Raw genomic sequence first — 20629 nt, 5'->3', positions numbered from 1 at the left:
AGTAGATTAACTTCACATGTGATTTACTACAAAATAACAGTTTCAAATGTAACTAAAAGGACAACTTTTCAATGGGCCCTACAATAATGTTGTCTAAAACCACTGCGACCATGATTCCTATTCCTGTAAGTGACAATCTGACAAAGTGTTTTATTTCCTCAAGTGAGTTGCTCAGGGAGTTGGTCACGTTTCCACCACCCATACAATAAATAACTTGCCCCCGTTCGTTATTGAGTGTCGTATTTTGAAAATCTAAAAGCGGAAGCCATAGTATTTTGCCTAGTTGACAGGCGCGTGAGTAGTTCCCTCTCCTCTCCCGTCCTCGGTCTTCTCACTTGTTCTGAGGACCTTGTGGATGAGCTGTGCGGTCCGCCGTATCTCCCACTGGCGCAGGACAGAACGGTCGCCACGCCTTCAGGGACGCGCTCTTCCACGGCGTCAGCTCTCCGTCCACAGCCGGGACATTTAATAAGCTACTACCGACAGACATTTCCCCCACTTTCAGCAATCAGACCGAGTCCGGCTCCACTTCTCCCACTGATGCCAGTGGAACAGGCTGTTTTGAAAGCGCTGATTAATTTGGGAATACCTGGAGCGGAAGATTTATTGATTTGACATCGGATACAAATCGGGATCAGAGATGGGGATCAAAGTGTAGTGCTGGTAAGTAGCGTATACAAGTATAATACCGCATTACTTACATATTAGCATATTGATATTGCGCTCACGCCCGCAGCCTGTGCGTGATATATATATGTATGTATATAATTTATGCATGCAAATTTGTGAGCGCGCAAGGTGTTGGAATGCTTTACAAACAACCCACGCACACGTTCTATTTGGTGTGACTGGAACGCCGCCGTGTCGTCACGGCAAGAACTTTTACTCGCAACAGTGTGATGACATCACGATTCCCTGTCTCGTTCTAAACACCATAGCTGATGCTTGCATCACTTTACTACTGACGGGGGCATCGCAGCCTGTGTGTGGCCGCGGCGTGACTCAGCGGCGTGCAGGTCTGTCTGAAAGGGCGTGTGTAAGGGGATCCGCTCATCGTAGGCGCCGGAGTCACTGCGTCTCCTGCCTCGGACACGTTTATTCAGGAGAGGACGCGCCGATATAGGTGACATAGTAACAGTCGATAGACAGCATTGAAAACAAAGACAGTAGCCAAGTCGGTCTGATGTCACATGTGCTGTTTTGATCTGGTCGACTGTCTTTATGGTGCAAAGCTATCTCGTTTTGTGTAATTATTAACGTGGGAGCGTGTGTGTAAACTCACTTCTGATTTGGATATGTAAATTTAAGTGGAGCGTAGTTACTGAACAGGTGTGGCACTGTTGATATATTTTTTTTTTCTATATGTGAGAAAAAATGATTGATCCAAAGCATAAGCAGCCTTTTCACCCGAAGGCAAAGTGCAGATCACAAATGCAAACCAACAGGATTTGTTATCTGTCTCTTGCAGCTTACTGCAAAGGTGCATGAAAGTAACACCGGATCTGTCAGAAACCAGTCAGGTGTGGAGAGAAATTCTAGCTGTTGATGTTCCCAGTTAAAGCACTTCTGCACTCCACACCCTCAGCTCTCTCCTCCTCCACCCCTCAGCCTCACAGGACTGAAGCATTGACCGTGCTGAGCTCCAAGATGCAGCAGCAGCAGCGTCTCTCACGTCTTTCTTAACACATGTGCTGCTTAGTAAGGTATTTCCCCCACTCCCCCTGTTTAGGATGCAACCCTGGGAATATTTGCTCACTGTCACCTTTGCTGGCCGTATCGGCTTCTGTTTGCCCAGATGGGTGGAAAACAAACATTTATTTTGTCGTGCTTGCTGAAGAACAGTTTCCTTTGTGAAATGATCAAATGCTGTAAATCAGTCATTCGATTCTCTCCATGTCTTGCATGACATAATCACTGAATTATGTCGATCCTCTACCATAGTCGGTCCCCCGTGGCTTCGTCCTCCAGTGCAGCTCGTTCTTCCACTTCTTCTTCAGTCCGGCTTGTCTGTGTTGTCCCCATAAAGCCTCGCTGCTCACGATTGAACGGTTTTGAATTGAAATGACAGCATGCTGTAACAGTACAGTAGGTATACGGGTCGTACGGGCGTGAATCACCCACGTAGGGAGTCTGTCAGCAGTCGCCGGTAACAAGTTCAGCAGGACTGCAGCACATGTTCCCTCCAATTCAGGCCAAGGGGTGCAGCGAATAACAGGTGTGCTGTTAATGAGGACATCGTTCGGTTTCGTGAGATTGAGAGAGGCAAGTCCCCAGTGAGTGAAGCCAAGTCATTGTGTTTGTGGAGAGAGAGAGAGAGAGAGAGAGAGAGAGAGAGAGAGAGAGAGGGTCTGGTTGGGGCAGGTCGACAGGGAGGTAAACACAGTAGCTGTTAGTCTGGTAGCAATGACAGCTTTATCACCACCACAAGGTTTATGGCTGCGTGTATATGGGGGGAAGGGGCTTGTGTGTGTGTGTGTGTGTGTGTGTGTGTGTGTGTGTGTGTGTGTGTGTGTGTGTGTGTGTGTGTGTTTGGAGAAATTATAGCTCATACCCTATTCTGCTCTATAGACATGACAGGATTCCACTACTGCCTTGAACACAGGAATCCACAACACAATCCCACTGGCAATTCTGTTACATGTCCGTGATGGATTCCAGTTTATTGTGATTGTTTTTTATTTTTCACTCACTTATCCATGCTGGGATCATGTGAACTGTCATGTCTTTTGTTCTTTTTTTTTTTTTTGGTGAAGCCAACACATTTTATTTTAGAGGAAGGGAAAGTACATCACAACTAGAGGAAGCAAATTATAAATAGTAAAAAAAAAAAAAGAGTGAACTGTACATTTTTGTACATTTTCATTTCATTTCCGAAAGTTACCACTCTTTCTCCGGGGCAACTGGATTGTCAACTACATTTGATATATTCTGTTCCCCACTTTACATAAACAGCTCCTCAGCCCGGCAGGAGCTCGGTTGGAAACGGGACAGAACATTTTGAGGGCCCGTGTACCTGACAGGTCTTCGGATGTCCTTTGGCTACTCTGCAGCGTTGCCACTGACACGGGGATGATGGGAGTGATCCCGCTGACAGGCCGAGGCAGACGGGGTTCACTTGTGGAATCAATCTGTCACGGCCGGCTGCTTTGTCACAGGAGAGAGAGAGAGAGAGAGAGAGAGAGAGAGAGAGAGAGAGAGAGAGAAACAAGGGATTTTTGATGGAATAAAAGGGAGAAGAGGGGGTGTCAAAGTAGGGACTCAACATGCATCTAATTACCTCCCAATAGGAGCATTGACTCCATGGAAACTCCCTGTTCCCTCCAGAGCTGGTCTTGTGCCTCCACATGGCCTGCATGCCGTCATATGGGAAGCTATTGTCAGTCTGTCTTTATGAATCGGCTGGGTCAAAAAAGAAATTGAATATGATTAAATCCCTGGTAAGTTCAATAAACTACTGGAGTAAGCATATGGATTTCTCCATCGGATATATAGGCTCTAAGTAATGACATTTTCCATAAAACGTCAGCAGTATGTTTGATAAGAATTGTAGTTTGTGAGCTTTTGCTCTCTTGAGGATCAGTTGATTTCTGATTGAAATAATATATTAGTATTTGTATTTTTTAAGTCAAAGGTACCGTGTGGAGTTTGAGCGTTAGCAGTCCAGTAGCAGAAACAACCAGAGAAACAGCACAATGCGCCAACAAAAGCAGGGAAAGAGAGGAACCTTATAGCTAATAAACATGTTTATACAATCTAGCTTTTAAAATACTTTAAAAATCAGTTTTATGAGGAAGAAATGCCTTCAATGCATTTGTTTGACCTCAATGATACATGCAATGTGTTTTTTGTGAGAGTGAATTTAAAAATAACTCCAGTTCATACTTTAATACTAGATATTCGTACTGAAACTTGTGTATCAGCACTAGTATTGAAAAATCAAAAGGTAAATGTAACAAAAGTTTGAATTTGTTCGTGGAAGTGCAGGGTTGAAGTGGGGTTGGAAATGGAACTAACTTTAGAAACCTACCCTAAATAGATACAGTAGGTCTGAACCATCACTATGTTAATGACATGGTTTCACTTCAACCATAGGGGGATAATTTTAGCAATCAATGTACAACATATGTTGGTAAAGTCCCTTTCTCGATATCAATAACATCATCATGCCCACTGGGCCGTCCCCTGATAATCTGTTAACACCAGGCTGCTGTGGTGACACACTGTTGCTGTGACTGATCACAAATAGAAGGACATGCAGGAAAAGGAAAGTGTGAATACATCGTGAAGATATTTCAGAGCATGTGAAGGAACCATGCTTACCTCAAGAATCGTTATGTCAATATACATCAGAAAGCCTTATGGACACAAAAATGAAAAGTTATCCGAAGAAACTTTTCAGATAGAGCCGGTCTATATCATACTCTTTGATTTACCAGAGACCCAACATTCCCCTATGAGCGAGCACTGGGGCGACAGTGGAAAGAAAACAAACTCCCCTTCGACGGGTAGAAACCTCGGGCAGAACCTGGCATCAACATGAAACAAGTAGTTGTGGATTAATGAAGCACGCATTCTGACCTCTGTCTCTAATTGTATCAAATCACACGAGGCATGAGTTATGAGCTGACCGGACCACGCAGTCTCCCGGCACTAATTAGTACGCGTCAACATCATACATCAGCAGTGACACACCGCATGGCCTCTGCCCAGCGCTTCTTGTAATGAGCAGATAGATGTGCTTTAACAGGAAAAGAGACAGCCATGATGAAATTAGTAACGTCTGGTTATTAGATTTGCATCTGTTACAGTCTGGCTCATTAGTCTGCAGCGGTTATTGTGCAGGTTTGATGGAGAGTAATACAATGCTTAGTGGGTGTTTGGATGATGTCTAATTTTAAAAGAGTGCTTAAAGGACTACTGAGGTAGCTGCACGTCGGCATTGTTTCATTCATTCTTTATTTCTGGATGCTCTCTCAATCACTGCACTCTGTTTCCTCTTCCCATATTCCTCCATTCACTGGGTGAGCTGGTAATTCCTCGTAAGTGGCACTTGATGCCTGTTTAGGACAGAGACAAAAAGCACTCTTGTCCGATTCCCCTCAAAGGAGCATTGCATCAAGGGTGGTTGTAAATTAGAATATTATGAATAATACATGACTGTTATTAAAGGAATTATGACCGTAGTGAATGACAGATTTAGGGCACTTGAGGCTCAGACATGTGCTACGTCCCCACGAAGAGCCAATCTACGCTCAGCTTTAATTATCTCCAAGTAACATGATAGATTGCCCAGACCCATCACATGTCACAGACCTTCAATTCATTTCAGTACGACATTTACATCCACTCCGAACAGACGAAATAAATTCAGCAGTGGATTTAGAGGTTTGAAAGAGAAGTCAGCGGATTATGGTGCTCAACCCTTCTCTTTAGGCTCACGGTTTGGCGTGATGCTGATTTTGATTCCATCTATATGTAAATGTTGCCAGGTAATAGTCTTACTTTAGGGATTTAGTGTGCAGTTTCTCTTAAAGTCTTTGCATCTTGCTTTGACTCTTGGAGAACAGCTGGACAGATGGTTGTATTCGCGGTGAAGGAATGACTTCACTTGGACTAAGATACGCTCTCTCGGTTCTTTTACGAGCACGTGCACATGAGTGCAAACAAAGACACACACAAACAAACAGAAACTCAGATGCATACATGTAACTGTGCCCGCTCAGGAATGAGGATGGCTACACATGTGCACGTGGGGTGTGTGTGTGTGTGTGTGTGTGTGTGTGTGTGTGTGTGTGTTCATGGAGGAGAATTATCCATGAGCTTTACATTGGGATTGATGGAGCTGGTGGGTGTGGAACAGGTGCCAGGATGTCAGCGTGACCCAGACACTACAGGGGAATTCCAATAAAAGGGATTTGGGATGTCGAGCCCCGAGTGTGATTCCCAACCTCTGTCAGGCTCGTACCAGAGAGAGAGAGAGAGAGAGAGAGAGAGAGAGAGAGAGAGAGAGAGAGAGAGAGAGACTGTGGAATGGGTGGGGAGCTGGAATGCCTCAACGGTAACTCAATCCTGTGTTTGGCTGCTGCCGTGTGGGTGCAAGTGTGCATGCATGTGTTATTTCATGACACAATGAACTCATTTGTTTTCAGCTCCACTCCTCCCCAAACACACACACACACACACACACACACACACACACACACCATTACCCAACAGTAGTGCGCTGGTTTGAATTTGTTGCAACGTGTGCGTGGTGACATATGTGTGGTATTTTGCGCTCTCTCTCCGTTTGTCAGCGGTGCCAGGCAGTCACCGTGCAGCTCGGCAGCCGGATTGGCTCGGCCCCCCTTGCACCTCGGCATTCAGTCTGGATGCCAACACCCTTTTGGGCTCCTGTTGAGACTGGGGATGATGGTAGGGGCGCAGGGCCAAAAGAGCTCTTGTGCCAGCAGCTCCCACTGGGAGAGCAGGCTGCTGTAGGGCCATCTGTACAGGCGTCCTGAACGGGCTCGCGGAAAAAGTAGGGCGTGGAGAGGGAGATAAAGGAGGAGGGGAGGAATGGAGGGGACATGTGTAAAGGAAAGGGGTATGAGAAGCTGGCTGACAAAGAGGTGTTTACGCTCTTTCAAGCCTCTGCCATCAGGAGAATACTCCCATTATTTCTCCATTCGCATCATTTCAGCTTTCAAAGAACACTGTAAAAACCAAAAATTTAGGCCAGAGCTGCAATACTCCAAGGCCCACAAAACGGTGTCAGGACCAAAAATACGTGAGGATGTGCTTCTTTTTTTCTTTTTTTTTCGAGCGCACTCCCGAAATAGATAAAGTGTTGAAACTGTACTGCGTAAAGGAGTGAACATGTGGATTCCTAAATTAGAAGGGAAGTGTTAAAGTATGTAAATTATTTGGCGAGGAGGGGGCTGGGGAGTCATATGATGGAGTCGGTAAAGGAAAAGAGGAGTTTAGTGAGTCTCGCAAGAGATGACTTTAACATTCATAGAGCCGAGACTGTCTGCACACTACCCTGAGGGGGAAATATCACCCACCTTTCTCTCCTATCTACGCCATCTTATTCCTGTACTCATCCCCGGGCAAGGCAGGGGATGCAGTTTCCTGGCTTTGATTTCCGAAGCCAGGAAGCAACTACAGAAACAAAACAAAACATTGCTGCAATACCCGTGCCGGATATTTGCTGTGCTCGCCTCTGATGACGTACTGCCCTAAGAAAAGCATTGCCTCGCATCGTGGTTTCACTCTTGCTTTGTGGTGTTTCTCAGTATCGATATGTCATATCCTTTCTGTTAACACATTAGATATAAGCAGTCCTAACTTAAGAACACATAAAAACTACAAATACTATAATATGTAGCAAGATATTACAAACCTCGACTTTATATATTTGATCTTTTCATCCAACAATACACCTGATTAATCTTAAATCAAGCCCTTTATCAGCTAAATAAGGTGCTGGTGCAGGAATAGATTTAATTGGTCTTGAAAACCAAGGACATAAAAGGACATGAAAACAACCTTAAACCTTAAAGCTTTTATGGGACTTATTTAAGCTTGAGGAAGAATGCTACTGGGCTTAGATAGAAATGTTGTTTATGGGTTGGTACAATAATTCAGTCAAGTTGGGAACTTTTTTATATATATATATATATATATATATATATCATATAAAACTGTCTCTGGAGATTTCTTTTTCTTTCTTTTCTTACCATTAGTATTTCAAAAGTATTTATCAGGAAAAACTGCTCATTCTCGTCCAAATAGTATCTTTGCTTAATTTCTACTATTTCAAATTGCATGAGGTCCTGTGATATATACCTGTTGGCAAGTATCTTGTCCTTAACTTAATTTGGGGTGATGATGAGTTGATATGCCATCCGTCCCAATGAATCAAAGTCAACTGTGACAGCCTTATTGGATCTTTTTAAGTCTTTCTCTTGAAGAACTTTTAAAAAATGTCCCTAACTGCAGACATGTAGCTTTAAAACTGAGCCAAGCAGCAGAGCATAATGACAACGACGACCCCAAAGTGACTTTTGATCCATCTGCCCCCACCAAGGAGCCTTAACTCCTCACCTTTGACCCCTGACTCCTTAATGATTGAGGTCGGACAGTGGTTAGATTTGTCCTGAATAAGCCTCTTCCGTCTTAATGTAGGAGCCGCCTCTAATACTGATTGTCCTCATCCATTAACTCCTTGGTGGCAGATCAGATTTTTCAGCGGCTGTGTCAGCATTCTTTTCAACTAGCACACACACGCACACAGGTAGGTGTGAGTAATACTAGTTATATGTGGTGAAACAGGTTTAACAGAGACAGGACAGAATTGGATACTAGAAAACAAAGATTAACAAAGTTATAAAGCTGTTTGACAGCTTCAAGCTGCTTGGTCGTGTCAGGAACGCCATTGTTTCATCAACACACACACACACACACACACACACATACACACACACAGAGCTAGACAGTCAAGGGTGCTGATGAAGATAGTGTGTCTCCAGACAGTGCCATTCTGTTAATCATGACAGAACAAAGAGCAGGTAGATCCCCTGATGTCAAAGATAACAACCTGACAGAATCACAACACAAAATACACTCACACACACACACACACACACACACACACCCACACACACATACACGCTGCAAGGACTCCGAACAATGACACTCCTCCAGCTGTCTAGACAGAGTGCAGGGCTGCCTTTGGCAGGCTGCTGGAGATCTCAGGGGGAATTAAAGCACACAACACTACACTCACCTGTTCTTTGCTACTTGTTTCTCAATGTGTTTTTTCAGGCAGCGTTGATGCAATGTGACAGGCACAGAGGGAGCTGGGTGTATCATGAGGTACGGAAACAAGTTATACATAGAGTACAGCTGTGGGTGACTTCTTGGTCACATTGTAGGAAGAAACGTGGTGTAAGCAATATGGTTGTGAAATAATATTGGAAGTTAGAAAAAGCGGTGATACGTCACACTTTCTTGGTCCGGCACAAGACTCATAGGGTCGGCTTGTCTTTCGTGAGAGTAACCCTGAAATTCATTCAAATGTCATCAAAACCCCAAAATTCCCTAAACAACAGAATTTTTCAGATGTGACAATTAAAAGCGAGACTTTGCGACATATGGACAAAAAATCTTCTGCTTGCAAAGGCAGTAACATTCACCCATGCTAAATTCAACACACTGCTACAACCTTACTTTGTCCGGTATGACCAGTAGCTTATGTTGGCTAATGTTGGCTTATGTTAGAAAAACCTGGGTAATGAGTACTGGGTACCTGGATATTGCTGCATAAGTGAGATTACAGAGTCAGGATGATAACTTTATGATTCATCTCTACTGTTAGACTTTGTTTTTAGCATATCACAGATACATGTTTCAGGTTACCTCATCATGATCTCTTTAAAAGAGTACACCACAGCGATTTTGTTGTTGTTGTTAGTTTACAACAAATAACTGACTCCCTTGTCAATACCTGGCGCCTACATTACCCACAAGGCCACTGGACCGCTGACAGTTCAATCTGAGATTATGATGCATTACGCTAGTTGACCTGTAAGTAGAGTTTGATGTGTAACATGTTCTCCTTGAAAGAAACTGAATCTTCAACAGTTATAAAAAGGCTCTACTTCTCCAAAACAATCTTTTCCACATCAGCTTTAGTGGCACAGTGTGAGCAGTGAGTGTGTCATACACAGAAACGAATGACTGATCTATCATAATATGTACACGCCTGTAGAGGAGCTACCTGATCGACCTCTGCTCACATGCTTCAGACTGTGAGGAATCGTCTGATGGAGACGCAGAGCTGTGATGAATTAACGAATCAGAGCTGGAGTAGCGCTGGAGAGAGAGCTGAGGAGGAAGCGTTGGGGAGAAATAAGGAGAGTGAAGATTATCACAAACGATAGAGGGAATCATTGACAGTGTGGGCACGTAGAATAAAAACTCTCAGTCACTCCCGTACATATATGAATACAAACACACTGGCAGCGACGTGTGTTTGTATGCATGAGATGACTCACAGATAAACTCCTGGATTTAGTCACATACACTCTTAAGAGCTGAGAATTTGTCTTCCTGTCAGTTCTATCACAGAGGAAGTTCCTTCCACTCTCCATAATGCTCTCCTACTGCATCTGTGTTGTTACAGAGGCTTGTTGGATTTGTCCATTTCTCTGTTTATCAGGCCGTGTCTGCTCTGCGGCTGCAATGTTGTAATCCAATCTAAACGAGGTCGCTGCAAGGACACCCCGGGCTTTCCCCTTCTGGACCCTCATGGACAGTGACACTTGTGTTTAAAGGAGGAAAACCGCTCACAAATTGTGTTAAGGACATTGTAGACCAGCATTTCAGATTATGATAGTATTATTTCTCGGCTGGGGTTCTGTTGTAATGTCTCACCATGCAAAATAGACTATTTAAAATATCCCATCCCCCACACACAACACAGTTATTTGTCTGTGTGAGTATGTTTGTATAGTTTCAATATTTAGATGGATACAGCTCCATCAGATGTCCTGAGCGTCATCTGCTCGGCTAAACACATCTTTTTATTCCCCCCCTCTCTATCATTATAGCTCAGAGTAGCAGACAAGAAGATGTCGGCCCTCTTTAACCACAACATATATTATATGAGATATGGCTGTGGGTGTCAGCGTTGTGAGTCGGGAGGAAGGCTGTAAAACCTCCCCACAGAGAGACTCCCCATCCCCCCAGCCTTTAGTGTCTTGTCTGTGTGCATTGGTGTCCAGGTGTGTACACGTGCATGAATAAGTGCGTCGGGGAGAACAAAGGAAAGCTGAACCCCTCACACAGGAAACTTGAGACATGATCTGAGCTTCTACACACTGGTGTGCGCTTGACCTTTCACCCCAGGGACCCGTGACACCGGTTTATCGAGGTGGTTGATAGGGGGGGGTGGGGCTGAAGGTCACCAGAGGATAAAACGATTCCAGCAAACCTGGACCATTCCTAGGTTTCCTCCGGTGGTTTAAAATGATGGCTGATGCAGCCAAGTCATGAAGATTTTCTTTATTGTATTATTTGTGGTGTGCTATAGTTTGTTAGGGTATTTCTAGTAAAGCTCTGCCTTATCTGACAATATCAGGAGGAAAGGGGTTGTTATTCCACTTCTCTTCTTTTGCTCTCCTACTGTATTTATGTTATTAGTGCGTATGTTTGTGTGTACATATGTACTGATCCTGCCCCCCGCGCAGGGTGTTGTCTGAGCCACAAACAACAGGAAGAATATGGCGTGTTTACATCTGAAATAACTTCCTGTGTTGCTCAAGGCCTCACTGTGGGTTTGCTGCCCTTCTCGTGACTCCTGCAGTCAAAGAGGCTTTGTGCCCCTGAACTTGCCTGAAGGCACTCGGAGACCTCGGTGATGATGAGTGATTCAGGTAGACGTAGTCGCCAGGTTCAGTCAGTGGGAGCAGGAGCACAAGTATTTTTATTCAAATTCATTTTGACACAATAAAACAAACAGTGGTGGACGTTTTTAACAATATTTTCTATTGACTCAACCCTGCCATTTTAATACATCTTAAATAAAGGAGTGGTCTGTGTAACGTATCAGTTGCATGTAGATGACATTGAAGTGATGATGATGATGAGTGACCCTGGATCATCATGCTCTCTGTTTCCATAGTATCTCTACTCTAGCGTACCGTGCGGTAAGTGCTTCTTTCCCCGACAGCTGCAGTGTTGGTCCATTGAGGGGAAGAACATGTTGAATTTTTAAAACATGTAACCCAAAGCATGCTTAAAGGGAACGACGTTACAGGGCCGATACGGAGGCTACGCTATCGCTTTCTGGCAGCAACAGTCTCCACGGCGGCTGAGTGACCCACATTTTTGCTCTCTCCTCTGTCTATGTCGATGTGGGAGATGGGGGCAGCTGTTTGGGGGGTATTCCGTCAGTTGGATGAAATGAGTGTGTTGCTGCAGAATGAGAGTGAACTTGAGGCGAAACACTAGGAGGATGCACAGAAGGCAAAAGTGTGTTCGAGAATTTAGACTGAAAGACGGAAAGATGCATTTAAATTAATTTCCTCTCACAGAATCAAACTACTGCCAAAAATGTACTAAAGTTTCCATTTCATAAAACCCAGTCGTGTCCCTCTTCCTCATTCTGTCTACATTCTGCTGACAGATTTTTTTTTTTTTTTTTTTTCTGTCTGTCTATTTGTGTTTTAGACAGGAATGCCCCAGACTGTGTGCTCAGGCACCATGTTCACCACTCCCAGTGGCTTCAGCCCCCATCTGGCCTGTGCTGAGCCTGGGGAGGAGGAGGAGGAGGCCCAACAGGAGGGCCCGGGGCCTGGTGCTTGCCTGGCTGATGGGCCCCCGATCACCTCCGCCTCCCTGGACACCCTGATCCATAACCTGGTGCCCACTGCTGATTACTACCCCGAGGTAAGCACAAATGTACTACAGTCACTCCTCTGTTCATTATAAACTCCATTTCAGTTAATAGTGCTACTGACAGTACTGCCAATTAGATTATTAGCCCCATGTCTCTGTTGAAAGTGCTACTCTTCCTTTAATTACAGAAAGCCACAGTGTTTTTTATTGATGTAGTGGCAGTGTCTTAGCGAATGTCTCCCTCTGTCCTTTGACAGAAAGCCTATGTGTTTACCTTCTTGCTGAGCGCTCGTCTGTTCATCCCTCCTCCGGAGCTGCTGGCCCGGGTGTGTGAGCTGTGCATCAAGCAGCAGCAGCTGGATCAGAGCCCACTCGATACGGTCAGCACTGCGCCACGCACACATACATAACTCCAAGCTAATGAACAGGAACAGATCCAGGCACAGCAAAAACATTCAGACATGCTCTGCATGAAATCAACCTCTGATTTTTTATTTTTTGCTGACTCTATCACGGTGTTTGCTTTTGCTGAGGGTTTCACAAATGTAGACCACACTAAACCTGTTTCACTTCTTCAACAACAGGCTAAAGTGCGCAAGTTTGGTCCCAAGATCCTGCAGCTGCTGACAGAGTGGACGGAGACATTCCCGACTGACTTCAGGGACGAGAAGATGGTCGGCCACCTGAAGGACATCATCCACAGGATCGCTCCTTGTGATGAGGTATGACATTCAGCCACATGATAGCAGTCCGGTCATCTTCACCAAAGACAGGAATTCTTTTTTCATTTTTGAAAGGATGCCAGATCTTCTTTATAAAGGATAAAATAACATGCTACTCATGAAGTTATCAGTTTCTACAGGATAATCATTTGTGATGGGGATGTATTACCCCCTGATTTTCACCCACAGTGTAGTTATTGCCATTATAGCCTTCATAATCCGTAGCTGCAGCGAGAAATGCGCTGATGGGGAACGAAATTCAATCATCATCACTACCACTGTAGCGAGGTGATGGAAGGAGTCAGAGTGTCAGTGTAGGATGAGTAGCCACAGCGCTGTGTTACACAATCTTACATTACAGGAGAGGAGAGGGGAAGGAGGGATGCTAGAGGAGTGGCTCTATCTTCAGCCTCGCGGGGAAATGGAGAGAGGGAGATGGATGGAGAAAATGGGGGGATGGGATACAGGGGGACGGAGAGCAGAGGAGAAGGTAGAGAAAGGAGGAGGGCGATGGAGTCAGAGCGGAAGACCGGGATTAAGGGAGGGAGGTGACGAGAAGACAGGAAGAAGGGAAGAGCAGGTGGTGATGAATGTGCTGCTATTTGCAGCTTCCTGTCTACAGTATGGGTGTGTGTGCATGTGTGTGCATACACGTGGGAGCTGGGTGGGTCGTTTGTGAGGCAGACTGACCTAACGGCCTCGGTGACCAGTCATCTGGAGGGAGGGGCACAGAAACACACATTTCTAGACACAACACACAACCTTAAAAACACATCTCGATTCAACTGAAAAGTTACATTGAACTTAATTCTTGGGCTCATTAAATCATTTCAAAGGCCTTTAGATAATGTCAAAGTGCATCACTGTTGTTCTACTGTTGTTTTGTTTTTAAATCTTAATGCTTTGGAGATTAAATGTTTTAATGAAACAGCAACCAGTCACACAGTGAAACAGCTATTGAGGTACCAATTTATACATATAAATTGCCAGACATATCTTAATTCTGTACAAATCAATAAGTAGATGTTAAGAATTACATTTACAGGATGAAGCAGACACAGCCATAGATCTAAAAGATGACTTGAGCATTCCTGCCAATAACTATAAATAACCATTGATAACTGTACGCTTAATGACTTATCGTGAATTGAATTGTTCATAAGTTCTAAATAATGAGCTGGAGTAAAAAGAGTGAGCGTGCTTTGGGAAAGAATAGAGTGCTTACACATGGGCTCACAAGTGAAACAATGATGTATGCCTATTACTGATCTATGAAGCATTAATATATTATTCATTAAAGTCGTTATTGACAGCTCCTCTTCTCCTCCTCTCCTCTCCAGGCGTACTGGAAAACCCTGAACCAGGTGTTGCAGAAGCTCAGCCAGCGACTGGCCCTGATGAGCCAGGGGGAAGAGAGCATCCTCAAGGTCTCCCTCAACGCCTCCTCCATCTCTGACAAGCTGGTGGCCTTTAAAACCAAGCCTCCGCACATCCAGAAGGACATGCTCTCCATCTGCAACGACCCGTACACACTGGCACAGCAGCTCACCCACGTGGAGCTGGTGAGGAGAGGGGGAGGAGGGAAGTGTGGGTTAGACAAAGGTCAGGGATGGAGATGATAACAAGGATGGATGAGGAGGAGTGGAAAGGATGTAAGAAGGGTGGAGAGCAGGAGATAAGCATGGTGAAGCATGGGTGGAGACTTCCAAGTCAAGGACATGGAAGTCAAGAACCAAGGATTATAAGACATCAAATGAGGAGATGGGGTGGATAGAAAGAGATATGAGGGTGATAGAAAATGATGATGAAGATGATGATAGCAAGCTAAAATCAGCAGAATCACTTCACATTGTGATCTAGTGGCGTTTTGAAGCTCGCTGTAGCATAACCTTGATTATTACTTGTCAGCACTAACTGGTTTTCACACAGTATAATAAAAAAAGAACAAAGGGAATGATGCAATGCAACATACATGAACAAAGGATCTCTGCAGTGTCCCTCACATTGCATGCATGGTGCCTTCAGTCTATTCATGTGTGTCTTGATGTGGGCACGTGTATCTAGGGGGGGTGGTTGTGTGTGTGTGTGTGTGTGTGTGTGTGTGTGTGTGTGTGTGTGTGTGTGTGTGTGCGTGTGTGTGTGCGTGTGTGTGTGCGTGTGTGTGTGTGCCTGAGTAAGCTTGTACCCTTGTCTGAGCGGTGACATCACCCCAGAAGTCAGTGATGTGCCCGGGGCTTCAAACAAAGGGGATAAAACCGCTGTGGATATATGTGACCTGACAGCTTCACACTCTGGCACACACACACACACACACACACACACACACACACACACACACACACACACACAAAAGTAGAGAGACAGGCGTGTGCTGTGCACACATACAGAACTATTTCTATTGTTGGTTTTAGCAACATGTGAATTCTGATTAGAGAGAATTAGATGCCGTTGTGCTTTCTGTCGCTGTGTATGTGGTATGCGTGTGTGCAGCGCTGTTTTGTTTTTGGGTTATATCATGAGTCGAGTCTATTGAATCATTTAGATCTGCACATGCATGTGACTGCACAGTTGTCTTTTAATAGAAGTGAATCTGTCTCTAGTGTCACTTTGAGGAAATATGATTCCAATGAGTCACGTCAGTGAGTCATTACTTCCTCTTATTGATTGCCTTCCATTACTGAAATGAAAGCGTTATTAATGGGACGACTCCCACCGGTGTGTTTTCCAGGAACATTTGAGTCATATTGGGCCGGAGGAGTTTGTCCAAGCCTTTGTTCAGAAAGACCCACTTGATGGAACTCAGGTAAACTTTTATTTTGATTGTTTCTAAAACATTTTTCCTGTGTCAATGTTATTTTCAAGTATGAATTCTGTTTTGTCACATCAGTGGAAACCCACAGTCTGTCCTCAGGTCAAACCACAGCATTTCTTCATGTATTTTTGTTTCGTTGGGAAATCCTGAAGGAGGCAGAATTTGAGATTAGATGTAAACCTGTAGTACAACATAAAAAGCTTTGTATATTAGACAACAGTCTGGGTCTAATGTCTGATCCGGATTAGCTTCTTAGAGGGCTATATAAATGTCAGCAGGCCACTAAGGTCACATACAGCAAAGCATTGTGATACCACAAGCTGGAGCAAGCACACACAACATCTCCCCTCTCTGTGTAACTGTTGAATGCTTTCATTCTCTCTTCTTTGTTGGCTGTGTTTATTTCTCTGCATTCAGTCGCCGTCTCTTTCACTCATCTTCTCGCTGTCTGTCCCCTATGGGTTTTTTTCTCGTGCTCTCCATTGATCGTGTTATTTCTGCTCCCGGCTCACTGTCTTCATCATTTACACTCACATAGGGGGGGTCAGCCTGTAGATAGGAAGCTAATTAGGACGAGAGGAATTCTCTATGGTAATGCTTCCTATACTGTCTTGTTTGTGTGTCATCGGCAGCCGTGCTTCAGTGACCAGAAGAAGAAAACCTCCAACCTGGAGGCTTATGTCAGGTGGTTCAACAGACTGTGTTACCTGGTGGCTACTGAAATCTGCATGGTGAGCGGCAAATGTTGGTGCAGCCGGTGCTCATCTATTCTGACATTAGACTTTAGAAGCAGAGAAACGGCACACAAAATATACTCATTATGGCAAAAATGATAAGTATGAAAGGGAACACCCTGTTTGTAGAATAGAATAGCCACTGATAAAAAGCACTTTAATCATGAAGTAGACATGGACATTCATGGGAGGAGACATAGAGAGGTGTTCCCTGTGTATGTTGTTATTTTATATGTTTATCTATCATAGTTACAGCCCAGTATTTTCTTTTATATTTCCAATGATAATTCCAGGAAAACCAATTTTTCAGTTGCAATATTGCAGTACATTATTTCATTTTTATAACAAATAGAGAGACAGGAGACTAAGGCAGTTAGTTGTGACAGAGCATCACTGCCGCCTAATGGTTACTCTGTGTTACTACATTGATACAGATGTTTCAACTGTCTGTGCCGGGGGAGAACATTCACTATGAAAAATTAAGCAAATATGAAACAATAATAACTCTTATGCCTTTTTTTTTTTTTGAATTGCAGCCGGCGAAGAAGAAGCAGAGGGCCCAGGTGATAGAGTTCTTCATTGATGTTGCTAGGGAGTGTTTCAACATTGGAAACTTTAACTCCCTTATGGCCATCATCTGTGAGCGTAATTTTGCAATAACTAAAAATTTTATCACAGAGAATTCTCCTACACGACCTGGTGTTGATAGTTGAAATCCGTTTCCTCCCGTAGCCGGTATGAACATGAGTCCTGTGTCACGGCTGAAGAAGACTTGGGGCAAAGCCAAGACTGCCAAGTTCTTCATTCTTGAGGTAAGCACAATGTTCACTGACTGAGAGGTACAAGACAGGTAATGACCTGAACTTGACGGTGTACTGCTTGTTGCTGTTTGCTTTGACAGCATCAGATGGATCCTACGGGAAACTTTTACAACTACAGGACCGCCCTGAGGGGGGCCGCCCATCGCTCTCGGACTGCCAACAGCAACAGAGAGAGGGTAGGGCTGAGACACACATCGCTGCCATCACTCTGAAAGCAGCTGGCATCGATTCAATCTTTCAATTTCATCTTAATATGTCCTACATCTTCTCTCTTCAGATTGTGATTCCCTTCTTCAGTCTGCTGATCAAAGACATTTACTTCCTGAATGAAGGATGTGCCAACCGGCTGCCCAACGGCCACGTCAACTTTGAGGTGAGCGGCTCACCTGTCCCCCTGACCCCGCCTCATTTTAACCACCTCAAAAATCATTTACTCAGTGAGACTTTGTTTCTTAGAAATTTGTCGAGTTGGCACGGCAGGTCCGGGAGTTCATGACATGGAAACAGGTGGAGTGTCCATTCGAGGAGGATCGGGCCATCCTTCACTACCTCCACACTGCTCCCATCTTCAGCGAGGATGGTGAGAACCCGTTTCAGTCTCAGACACACTTTCAGCTGCGGACTGTTACCAGTCAAGCGGACAAACACGCTTCCATTTGCAGAAAGTATGAAGTGGCCTTTAGAGCAGGAATCGGCAACTTTTTTGAAATAAAGGGGCCATTTTAAAATATTCTTGTTAATCAGTGTGCTGTAACAACATTAAGGTTAACATTATGTTTAATTAAGACACCATACAAATCTAGATTTAAATCTGCAATGTTCCATCCATATAGGCAACTGGCATAGCAACATTTTAAATAAATGAATTATAAACAACAGGCCGCGTAACTGCCAATGGCTGTGAAAATGTCCATAACATTTTCTTGCACACTTGTTGCTAGTGTGCCATTGGTTCAGCTACTGCGTGCGTGAGGTTTTCCTTCCCCTGCTTTACAAACGTCTCTACACGTGTTGATCCAAGTATTTCCACGATAGTTTGTGGTAGTTTGCTCTTCCTTACCAATCCTCTTTACTTATTTCCCAATCATTTCTTCTCTCATTCTTCCTCAGGACTCTACCTTGCATCCTATGAGAGTGAGAGTCCAGAGAACCAGGTAGAGAAGGACAGATGGAAATCACTCAGGTAAGAATAATAACCACGTCTAAAAAGAGAGACGCTGTATCGACACGTCCTTCGTCCTTCATCGTTCTTTCCTCTCTTTTCTTATATCAGGTCGAACGTTCTGGGAAAGACATGAGGCACTGACGGCAGACGACCAGTGAGAGAGAGCATGTGTTCTCATTGCACTAAAATGAACTGTGAAGTAACCTAGCTGGTACTTAGGTGTTTTTCTATGAAGAAATTATGAAAAAAAAGAAACACGGTGAACGGGATTCATCAAGAGAAGTGTAAAAAAAAAAAGAAAGGAAAATGACAAAGAACAAATCACAAAAAGTGAATTGAAAAGGTTAAGCTATGGAAATGATGAGGTACAGTATGTTGGAGAGGGGTACAGCCTCTCCTCCTCCCTTCCCTCCATGTGTGTTTACTCTGTGAAGATATGTTTACTACTATAGAGAGTACAGTTACAGGGAAAACCACTTTATATAATGAAATTCCTACTGATTGTCGTTTTTGTATTTGCTCCTCTTCCCTTTTCGCTCTCTCTTTATCTTCGCCTTTGGTCCAAAGCCTTGTCTAGGTATTTAATTTGACTTTTTTTCCTCCTTTATGTGTAATGTACTGTAATGAAACTTACAATGATGTGAAGGGCGCTGGCTAGCCCGTATCAGCTGTCTAATTTTATAGGTCTACTGAAGGAATGGCAACTGTGTGTCCATGGGAGGACAGAGGACATGCCTTGAGCATTTCACCAGTTCATCTCACGTGTACTTTTGTTTGTTTGTGATCCAGATGTTCATGCGTTCTTGTCCGTTCAGACTGTCTAGTTTTGCATGAGAATGACTGGAAAAGGCTGTTTATTGGTCACCTCTCCTTGTATTATAATTTATTGTATCTTATTTTTGGGGGCGGGGAATATGAACCGTTTAAAAAAGTGTTTACTACTTTTAAATGTATTGTGCCAGTGAGACAACTACAGTATAACTAAACAGTCACAGCGGGAGCGAGGCCAGGTGTAGATTGTGTACAGGTGACATTTACCCCTCATCTTTCTGCTCCTCAGGAAGTTTTCTCTGACTGACGTTCAGTTGTCCGATATATTTATGGGGATTTCTGTGCTGACAGATGTATAGTTTTTATTGTAACTTTCCTTTACTGAATATGAAGTCCAATAGCATGCTACGACAGGTGTTTTTAAAGGGGCATTAAGTGCGTCCACCTTGAAAAGATTACTACCGCAACACAAACTTTGTAGTGATGATGCATCGCTGCATTCTGTGGAAGGACAATGGGACAGGATGTAAAGTAAAGAGGGAAACTTGTGCCATATGAATAACTGGTTGTCATGACAATTCAGGTTCCTCTGACTTGAAATGTGTTATTTATCGTTTTGTGGGATCGTCACTGAGCTTTGTTTTTGGCAGTTTCGTTGTGATTCGGGAGCCATTATGGAGGGTGGGTGGCGGGAGGAGAGGAGGGTTATGGGGAACTGTGTAATTATAAGCTTTTTAAAGTCTTATTCAGTTTAATATAATTGATTGATGTCAGTGATTTCTCTTTAGAAGCACCTTTCCCTGTCAATAACAGACTGACTTTACCTCTCCCTCCTCATTTGTCATCAATAAACTTGCTTTCCCTGAAACACATTCCCGACATAAGTGAAGACTAGAGAGCCAGAGATGTGAAGTCCAACCTGCCGTTCAAGGTGAAGACATGTTTTAATAAAACATTGCCTGTGTTGAACATGTTTTCAATGACAATCGCTATATTATCGCTCTTTGAATGGTGTCATCGCACTGCCATGGCCATCTTTGAATTTTTTGCTTTCACACATATATTGCTGTGTGCAGTTCAAGGATTGGAGTGCATTCAGTGTTTTTCATGGTTATCGAGGCCAAGCAGACACAACTTTGGTGCCAACATCCCTGCAAAATGTGTGACTAGCCTTTAAGTTTATGTTGAGCTGATCCAACACACACCGCCCTGCAGCCATA

General features: G+C 43.9%; 1 protein-coding gene across 1 annotated transcript; it reads left to right on the top strand.

The window, feature by feature from the left end:
- The first annotated feature begins 345 nt into the window (after positions 1 to 345).
- LOC137875425 (ras-GEF domain-containing family member 1C-like) lies at positions 346 to 20378 on the top strand. Its single transcript, XM_068714633.1, has 14 exons — positions 346 to 663; positions 12217 to 12435; positions 12642 to 12764; positions 12969 to 13106; positions 14447 to 14668; positions 15835 to 15909; positions 16551 to 16649; positions 17189 to 17291; positions 17385 to 17464; positions 17554 to 17649; positions 17751 to 17846; positions 17930 to 18053; positions 18584 to 18656; positions 18747 to 20378. Exons 2-14 carry the CDS (start codon positions 12223 to 12225, stop codon positions 18769 to 18771), a joined length of 1467 nt encoding a protein of 488 aa, XP_068570734.1. The 5' UTR covers positions 346 to 663; positions 12217 to 12222; the 3' UTR covers positions 18772 to 20378.
- Positions 20379 to 20629: the final 251 nt, after the last annotated feature.

This window comes from Cebidichthys violaceus, unplaced genomic scaffold, assembly GCF_023349555.1.
Source record: "Cebidichthys violaceus isolate CVI_PGR_0920_01 unplaced genomic scaffold, fCebVio1.0.p SCAF_2, whole genome shotgun sequence".
NCBI classification, from domain to species: Eukaryota; Metazoa; Chordata; class Actinopteri; order Perciformes; family Stichaeidae; genus Cebidichthys; species Cebidichthys violaceus.
The sequence above is the reverse complement of the archived record's forward strand: the minus strand, read 5'-3'. Positions and strand labels throughout refer to the sequence as shown.

Bases quoted from the DNA above. Each gene is read 5' to 3' on its own strand.
- LOC137875425 (XM_068714633.1), top strand. From the start codon at position 12,223: ATGCCCCAGACTGTGTGCTCAGGCACCATGTTCACCACTCCCAGTGGC. The intron at 17,465-17,553 runs GTAAGCACAATG...TTGCTTTGACAG, and splicing joins CCAAGTTCTTCATTCTTGAG to CATCAGATGGATCCTACGGG. The intron at 17,650-17,750 runs GTAGGGCTGAGA...TTCTCTCTTCAG, and splicing joins CCAACAGCAACAGAGAGAGG to ATTGTGATTCCCTTCTTCAG.